Source organism: Quercus robur, chromosome 10, assembly GCF_932294415.1.
Source record: "Quercus robur chromosome 10, dhQueRobu3.1, whole genome shotgun sequence".
NCBI lineage: Eukaryota > Viridiplantae > Streptophyta > Magnoliopsida > Fagales > Fagaceae > Quercus > Quercus robur.
The window spans coordinates 13,981,803-13,991,521 of NC_065543.1; the positions used below are offsets into that span (position 1 = coordinate 13,981,803).

The 9,719-nt window shown below is 34.2% G+C and overlaps 1 protein-coding gene across 1 annotated transcript; it reads right to left on the reverse strand.

The window, feature by feature from the left end:
• Positions 1–1,254: 1,254 nt before the first annotated feature.
• Positions 1,255–8,045, reverse strand: LOC126702223 (probable methyltransferase PMT19). The gene is made up of 6 exons (XM_050400881.1): positions 7,104–8,045; positions 5,323–5,533; positions 4,650–4,947; positions 3,348–3,737; positions 2,534–2,611; positions 1,255–1,756 (listed from the first exon to the last, which is right to left on the reverse strand). The coding sequence occupies exons 1-6, from the start codon at positions 7,803–7,805 to the stop codon at positions 1,558–1,560; spliced, it is 1,878 nt and encodes a 625-aa protein (XP_050256838.1). The 5' UTR covers positions 7,806–8,045; the 3' UTR covers positions 1,255–1,557.
• Positions 8,046–9,719: the final 1,674 nt, after the last annotated feature.

Genomic DNA, 9,719 nt, shown 5'->3' on the forward strand with positions numbered 1-9,719 from the left:
AGCCACAGAGGCTTTAAGGTTTCCTGGACTTCAAATTTCAAACTATACAGAGGAAGCCACGTGTCCTTTTTTCTTTTTCTTTTTCTTTTTTTTGTCTTACTGGCTACCACTTTTTTGATTAATATACACCATTTTTTACATACAAAATAATAATAATAATAATAATAACGAATAACAAAAATTGAACATGTTCTATTTGTATTCCTTTTCATGGTAAGTAACAAAATAATCAACCATAGTCATACACCAATTTATGTTCACCATTTTGTTCACAAGCCTAAAGTATCGAAACTAGCGTATTACTCATTTGGGTATGCAAGCTATCTTTATATAGTCAAAATTACATGCATAGCATTCAGCAAAAACTCATTGCACATGCGTAGCTTTGTTACAAAAATTTTAATGCGTCATAAAAAGGATCAGAATACTTTTATGAGAAATGCAAGAACAACAGTTAAATGATTTATTTAACATTTTCTAATAGCATAATCTTTTGGGACAATTGATAATTTATTATGGAATAAAAGCAATTAATCTTGAGCTCAACATGATCTCCTCTCTATCTTCCATTTAAAAAATAAAAAATCTAATGTGTTGAGCCTCACTTATTAAGGGGAAGTATGGAAAAAGCGAGGAAGAGTGTCACAATAATAGATAAATGATTAAATTTATCATTTCTTAATAGTTTAAGCTCTTAGAACAATTAGCAATTTATCAAGAAAGAAATTAAGTAGCATAGAGGTTTGGAATATTTCATGGAAAATTTAAGTAGCTCAAGGATGAGTGAAGATATTTTGGTTAAAACATTTATATGATTACTAGTTTACTACCATGCACTTACTTTTGAAAGATGCCGAAGAATAGAGCTGCCAATAACTATGATGATTCATTCGAACGAAATACTTGTTAGTAGAGCTAATGAAATGATTAGGATAAGAGATGCATTATATAAGATAAGCTTGCTTCAAACCGTGCAAGGTACAGTTCAGAAGCAAATTATAAAGTACATGTCAATAATAAGGTAATTTGAAGATATCTCTTGTACTCTTACTATGCTGAGTTCCCTGCAGATTGTTGCAGTATTTGCTATTATGCTGGAAAACTTCCGTATTGATGTCTAAATTCATGTCTTAATCTTTTAAAATAAGCTCAAACATGCTTATGCAATCAGGTGCTCAGATCTCTTTTCTCGTTACTTCAATAGTCAGAGATAAATGACAATATATCATGCTCAAGGTCTTACAGTATGAGGACTTCACTTCAAACCTTGCCATCTCTTTGCTTTTCATTTAAGTTTAATAAAATTCCACATGCAGAAAGGTTGGGGGTACACTTGTAGCTTAGACTCATCCTTTCCCCTTTAGCTAAAACTTTTGGATTAGTGGTCTAAAAATCACACTGTAAGCATCAATTTTTCTTGGAAATACAATATCATTCCAATAAATATAAAAAAGTTCACCTTGTGCTCTTGACATGGTATTTGTAATATTACAACTTAGTGACAGCTTGACAACTATCAACTAGTTTTCTCTGGAAAAAGTGTTAGCATAAACGTACCTATAAAGAATTGTCTACAAGAAGTATTTTCTCAGAGTGGAAAGGCCCATTCTCGCTGTGTAATATCTTGCCATTCCATCTCATCCGATCTGTGATGTCTTTTACTTTCACAATGATGTCCACATGTTCTCTTATTATTATAGCCCCATCTGGCCGAAGAATCCGATGCATCTCAAGGAGTATATAAAGAATGTCACACCTGAATGAGACATAAATAACTCTAGTTAGAAATACTAGAACAACCAAAACTAAATGGTTTGTCTCTTGTAACTTCTAGTTCTATATTATTTTGCCTCTACACACCTCATAATCTCAATCCTCAGGCCAAATTGACGGCCCTTCTGAGGACATTGTAAAATATGCTATATGAAATAATGATAGAAGTAAGAATAATGTTGTTACTAATGATGGTAATAACAAATAAATGAAGGGGAATAAATAGGGTTCATTAGATCTCTGTTTCGTAAGGAAACGTTAACATGTATTATAGAGTGCAGAAGAAAGCCCATATCAAGTGACATACTGACTACAATGAGTTTGTGTAGATGTTGAAGCCTTCTTTTCAATGATGAAGATGTTAGAACTTACAACCAAATTTTGCATATGGGGGGACCTCCAACTTTGATGGAAAAGAAAAAGAGTTTCCACTTTATCTCATGATTCTCATGTCAGCCAAACTGACTAAAAGCTTACCTACTTTAATCATAATCTTTGGTCCAGTAGTTTGCACTTAAGGATCTAAGAGAAGCATTAACTCAAATTTAAGGACCAACCACAAATATAGATCACTTTAGAAAATACAACTAATTCCTACTGATTCTCTCTTTTTTGTTTTTCTTTTCCCCCTCCTTTCCTAGGGAGTTTTTCTTTATATCCAATTAAATTTTCCTTCATTAAGTGGGCAGGTGTTGGGTAGGAGAAGTTTTGTTGTAACCACAATTCTTCCAATAAACCAGATAGAAATACGAAAGCTTACTTGTCCATGTACATGCTGAATACACCGTTGGCATGTATGAAATCATATGTTCGTGGGTATGTTGAGAAAGCCTCACACCTGAAAGTAAGCAGTAACACTGTCCATAAACTCAATTTTGAATTAAAAAAGAACATCTAAATAGTATTCAATGCATGTTAAATAGTATGTAATAAAAATTATCCCAGAAATCCAGGAACCAAAAATGGTGGGCACCACATTGGGCAGCAGATGATCCACAATGTGGCAGGGAGAACACTTGACAGGAGATGGGTACAGGTGGACCGTGGAGGCGGTAGAGAGAGGAAGAGGACTTTCATTTTTTATTTTTTCTCATATTTTCAGCCCATTCTTTTCCCAAAAAAATTCATTAATCCAATAGTCTACAATATTTAATTAAAGTAAATCAGCCAAAATTTTGAATAGAATATAGAGGTAAAAGCACAATATATGAAGTAAGTATGGTTCTCATTGAAACATTACAGTAGTTCGGAAGGCAGATGAGTCCAGCGTATACAGTAGCAACAGTTATGTATAGAACTTCTTATACATTTACATTTCAAGCATGCCATAATAATAGTTACACTATTGGAAACTCATACTTTGGAAGGCATCACAAATTTTGCAATTGAAGGCCAACCATAGCACATCAAGGGAATTACATGTAATAATTGCAAAAATCCATAGAGATTAACAAATTCCTGGTTCCATCTAGATCATACATTGCCCAACCTGCCTCAGGGATTCTCAAAAACATGACAAAATACCAGATAAGAAAAAACAGGAGATAGAGAGAGAGATTGGCTCTAACTCTTACCAGTTCATGTAAGTTCCGATTAGGCCTCGCTCATAGACGATACCAAGGGTATTATTTTTTGCATCAAAGGGAACAACATTCATCACCCAAACTGGACACTTTGTCAGAGCAGCTGCAAAACCCCCAAAGCCAGCATTCATATCCATAACATTTCTAAATTTACAATTGTTGAGAGATTTGAGTATGATCCCATAGTGGGAAACTCTCCTTCGCCATAACTGAACATCTTCATTTAAGGTCCTCACCGTGATTCCGTTAATAATTTTACTTGTAATTCTAGGTGGAGCAGCATTCAACCGTTTAGGCCATTTTTCTAGAGCACCACCAGATATATCGTGGACATCTTTCACTTGTGGAAGAGGGAAAATGCATGGATCCATTTTTGTGTACCTGTTCAGAAATACATAAAGAATTACCCAGTACGTCTTATTGCGAGTACAGTTATTTACTTTGGATTTAGGAAAAATAAAAATAGAAAAAATAGAACAAAGGAATCACAAATGATAATTTTTGTAGTTTGACCTTAGGCTTATATCTGCAGTAGGGAGATTATAAAGGTGGCTTAAATTAAAACTCTCACAAACTCAAACTCCAAATATTAGCAAAGAGCAGTCTCTCATAAACAGGACAAGAGAGTTTCTCGTAAGCCTAATTCCCTAGATGCAGCATCCACCAAGTAGAATGAACAATCAGCAGACAAACATATCAGACCCCCAAAGTTGGCTAAAAATGGTGCAAGAAACATCAGGTTTCTAAACCATTTAGATTTCAGCAAGATTGATCTTTTAATTCCACTCACATTCAGCTAATAGCTTGGCTAATTCAAGCCATGTCATCAACACATACTGAGAGAGCATAATTGTCAACACTCAGGAAGAATTTGCACTTCTATTTGCCATGAGAAACGGACATACGACCTGTGATACATGGAGATTCCACAAGACACAATGTATTTGTAATAGAATTTGCTCTTGTTTTTGTTTTTTCAGGAATACTTTTTTGATGACCTATTTAAGTGGTATGCTGCATATACTTGCTAAGAAAGCAGAGGACAAGAGTATAATTTGGAATTTACAATAATAATACTGGCTCCAAACTTTTATAGACTTCCTACTAACAAAATTTTCAGCTTCTTTCAAGGTACCAATGCTAAACACAGCAACCAAAGTTGGAATTCTGAAAGCATAAGTGCAATTTGCTTTAAGTTTTCCATGTTGGACGTCTGATATCTCAGTTGGACACAACCTATGTCATTAAACTCACTATACAATGTTAAATGTGAAAATGGAATAAGAAACTCACCAACCAGCATCAGCATCAGGTGAAGTGCAGAATTGAGTTGATTTCCATGCCTTTAACTTTTGGATGCAGTGCATATGATTACTGGGTTTTCTCCACACAGCAATTGAACCTCTCTCTGCAATCTTTTTCCAGCACAATCGCCTAGCAAGATCTTCCAAACTGATTTGCTCATTTTCCAAGTCCTTAGTCTGTCTCTCCCAACCTTTGAAATTGACCCTCCAATTTATCGGTGGCCCAGACAGTACCCAATAGCCACCAGGACGTAAAATTCGATCAATCTCCATCAGATATAATCCATCTGTAGTGAATGAAAAAGGATCAGACTATAAAGCAACTTTTATTGAAATAAAGCCAATCACACCCAGGCCATTGTTTGTAGACGACAGTACACAATGATTTGATTGTAATTCACTTAGTAATTGGAATTATTCCAGCCTCCTCTCATAGGATGAATCATTTCCAACACTGGAACAAAGACAATTTAGGGTTTTAAAAACCTAAGTCATTTTACCATTAAATTTTTTTCCAATGAGCTTTCGTTATCTTATGGAACAACTCAAATTTCAAAACCACATGGACCTGCAAGTGCCATGAAGCATTAAAAGAAGAGATCTTGGATTTACAATAATATGGAGTCAAACAGCTTCAAATCTGAAGATTCTAATTTAAGTACCATAACTAGTCCATGGTACAAGGCATCTGGAACAGTGAGCCATATCAAACGCTCTTGAGGGGAATGGTAGCCTATTGGTGCTTAGCACACCAAGCATGGCAGGAAGTCCTCTTTCCAAGGCAAAATGTACTTGAGCTTCATGTATATCCCGTGGTGCAATTGACATCGTCAAGATGTTGTAGTCCATCAGAGAGGCTCCAAAGCTTGCAACCTAAGAAGTGTGTAATGCAATACACAAGACTGCTTACAATGAGTAACCCAAATTTGTTATGTAATTATACATTACAAGCTATCAGGATTCCTTATCTATTTTCATTATTGTTTATTCCAAGACATTATTCCTCTCCAACACTAGAAAGGTGAATCATAAATTTGAAAAATGACTACTAAAAACCTTTTTTAATAAAGAAAATTACTATAATTGGAGTGGTTTAAATGCAGCATGAATATAAATGTGATCAATGTGATCAATATCACAACCAAATTTGGTGCCTAGAAAGAGGAAGAAGGGAGAAAGAGAAGCAAATTAACAAATATAAAACTCTTATGGATTCTGGGGTTCCGCAAAAATGGTCATACAAAAATAGAGTTAAAATTTTTTTTCAAACATTTTAAGAGAGGAACTGCAAGTGATCAATAAAAATATTTTAATTCAAGTATTCAAAAGACAAACCATGAATTGGCGTAGGGCATACATGTCTATGTGTATAACTAACGTACAAAATATGGATCTCATGACACTATCTAAATTTCAAAATTAATAAGGGTTACAGTGCGAACAAAAGCATACATTGGCAACATGTGATATATCCATAATGAAACAAGAAGAGTACTAACTTCCGCAATCTTTATCTTGGTTTTTATCTGGGAACCAAAAAAACCAAATTAATAGTAAGTACAACTAGACAAAGAAAGAAAAAAGTGGGGGGAAATGATAAAGCGTGAGCCTATTCTAGGTAACCCATGTTTTCACTAACCGATCGATGCCTATCTCATCATGTTTGAAAGAGGATATGAAAGTTAGCAGAAACTATCATCCAGGACACAAATGCATCAGTAACAAAGAAGACAATAGGAACATTTGATCTTTTGTGCGGTTATCTTGCCTTACATTGTAAATGGGATTTAAAATAGTTCCCCTTTAGATAGAAGACAAAATGCAGAAAGATCCCAATATAAAGCTTGAAATTAGAACAAAAAAAAGGGCCATCGATTGTATGGATATAGAATTATAAATTATCATTGTGGTCTTAGTAACTAAGCTATGTTAGTAATATGATATTCTAAGATGAAATCAATATGACTGCATTGGCAGCCTCTTTTCTATTATAAGCCTTCTGAACAGCAAAAGAATCAAGTCAAAAAATTGGAAAGGGCAAAAGTTAGATCGGCCATTCAAGTAGTGGTTAAAAGTTTTAAGTAGTAATAAATTCTACTAACTTCAATATAAAACCATTCAAACTAAGCATGTTACATTTCAATCCCACATTGGCCACCTTCAAACATGATCCATAGAATACCCATATAACTTACAAGTTTGGCAAAGAAAAATCAATTTAAAAAAGTGTCAAACATATTACAGAATTTGACAGATCTTGTTAATCCTCACTAAAAGAACCAGCATAATCAATTGAGAACTAAACAAAAAAATTAGATATTCAAGATTCCAAATTAAGCAACATTCACAACCACAAACAATTCTAATCCATTTCTTTATAGTAATAGATAAAACATTAAAATACAAACATAAATCAAATGACAATTACAAAACACAAACTTACCCCACATCCAACATCAAGAACTGTCCTTATATTTCCAGATTTCAGTGGCACAACCCGCTTGATCTCTTCAATATAACCCTTCACTCCCTTTGGAAACGAAGTCCCACCTCCCGGAAAAACCAACCGATCACCCTCCAAACGAACCCAATTCTGTGATTTCTTCAACTCAGTGAGCCTGGGGAAAGGCACATTCCTAAACCAAGCATAGTCTCTGCTCTTTGGCCATGGAAATGGCCTTCTGTACCCGGCCGGCCTTGGCACCAAACACCGTGGTTTTTCTCCATTTCCAGGGCAATGCCGCTGCTTGTGAAACCTTCTTTCAGTAATGAATTGCTTCTCTCTTGGAGGGTCATGACATGGGCAGTAATTGGTGAAGTTTCTAGAGCAAAAGCCCAAGAGCTTGATGTTTTGTCCTTGGTCTTGTGGCAGAGTGAGTGTGACTGTGTGGTGCGGTTCAAAGTCTAAAGGTGGTGGTGATGGAGAGAAGTAGTGGGTGTTGTGGATTGTGAAGTTGGGTTTGGAACAGTGGAGTTGGTCTTGAAAGAGAGGCGTGGATGGTGGAGTTGGTGTTGAGTTAGTGTTGGTGTAAGATCCAAGAAAGTAGCAGAGAGAGCAGAGGATGGTGAGGAGGAAGAGTCTGATTAAGGGTCTTTTGAGAGGATTTGGAGTTGGAGCTTGGAGTGATGGTGGTGGGGTTGCCATTTTAGCTGATGGGGGTTTCGACTTTCGAGCTTTCCAAAGCTGCTACCTGTGCACTGCTCACTACTGAGGTTTAGTAATGGTTTGAGAGTTAAGACTATGAGATGGAGTTTGAATTTCTACAGCAATGACTACAATTTTTAGTACACTGTTTCCCACACCGGTCTTACAGAAAACATGGCTTTAAATAATTCTTGGATAGAATGAGTGGTGTCTGTACGTAGTTAAAGAGACCAATTTAACCACCGATCACTTGTTGAGGTTGCCATGAGATTGGGACTAGGGAGTATTTTTACTTGGGAAAATTTGATGAGAAAGATAACAGTGTCTTTTAAGGATATCGATTTATAAAATACTTAAAAAATAATTAATAATGTTGATATTTTTTATAATATTCATAAAGGTTGTGTCAAAATTTTTCTAAAATAATTTATTAATTTTCCTAAAACTAAATTGGTTTATTAATAATTTTCTTAAAAGAATCCAACCCAAGACCCAAATTTGATTACCTACTCTTTGATCTTACTACACACATCATCAAGAATAGGAGAAGAGAGTGGTTTTTGATTTTCTTATAATGTGTATTGTATGAGAGAGAGAGAGAGAGAGAGAGAGAGAGAGAGAGAGAGAGAGAGAGAGAGAGAGAGAGAGAGAGAGAGAGAGAGAGAGAGGGGGGGATAACTGCGTTAACTTAAATACAAAAATGTCATGTCATCAATAAATATAATTGGATAAATTTCTTTTTCACAAAAAATAACTTTCAAAAAAATTATACAAAAGGGCATGTACAAGGCTTCATTTTTTATTTTTTATTGATAAACAATGGTGTCCAGACCTTTTTAAATATTTAACTATTCTCTTGGGTGTATGTAGTCCCCTCATCCCACAACTCTACTTAAAGCCCAAACTAGCAAATATATATATATATTATATAATTTTTTTGACCCTCTAAAATAAAATTCTTGTATATGATCCTCTAATAATATCTTAGTCTTTTTGAACACACATACACACACAAACTTAATAACAAACCAATTTGATCTAAAATTTGGAAAAAATAAATTTAAAATAAAAAACCCAACAACAAAAGTAGAAATTTGTTAATCTTAAAGTTTAGAAAAAGCCCTTTTAGATCTTAAATTTTTTGAAATAAATCATTCAAATGAGAGATCAGCGGATGAATAATTGTTTGATTATGTACATTAAAGGAGATGTAGATCATAGGATTGATAATGAAGATATCATGTAACGATTTTAAAATATGAAATCTTGTAAAAAAAAATTTGTAAAACTAATAATGAATCTGGCTTTGGACAAAATTTAGCTACAAAATTAGTTGTAGTCTAAAGTTACAACTTCTTTTAATAAAATTAACATTACTACATTTTTTCTAAATCTAACTATTAAATTGCATATTCTTTACACTCTAAATACACATGTCACCATCGCACACTCTTGGTACGATGATCACTCCATAATTATAGATACTTGTGAGGTGTGGGGAGTAAAGGCCGGGGTTCAAGTCTCCAAGAGAGAGCTTCACAACACACATATATAAGTTTATATTTTATGCATAATTTTAAACTACAAAATTTACAATTTTAACAATTTATTGATGATATAGTTATTGATTTTTAATTTTCTTAAAATTTTGCAATTATGGAGGATATAAGCAGAAAATGCAATTCAGCAGTGGATTTGTCAAAATTCATCTCCAATAAAAAAATATTAGATAAGGTTGTAACCTTAAGTTACAACCAAATTTGTAGCTAAACTTTATCGTCCTTTAGGTTTTTGATTTTTGATTTTTTTTTTGGGTGTAATATCAATATATTCAAGTTCTCTTAAAGCCACCACAACCTTAAAGAATCATTAAGCCAACTCCTTGGAATTAGCGCCTTCATTTTTAATATAGTA

Excerpts from the sequence above, each read along its gene's own strand:
- LOC126702223 (XM_050400881.1), bottom strand. The coding sequence starts at position 7,805 with ATGGCAACCCCACCACCATCACTCCAAGCTCCAACTCCAAATCCTCTC. Across the intron at positions 5,534-7,103 it reads TTCTTGATGTTGGATGTGGG|GTTGCAAGCTTTGGAGCCTC; the intron begins GTAAGTTTGTGT and ends CACACTTCTTAG. Across the intron at positions 3,738-4,649 it reads CCTGATGCTGATGCTGGTTG|GTACACAAAAATGGATCCAT; the intron begins GTGAGTTTCTTA and ends ATTTCTGAACAG.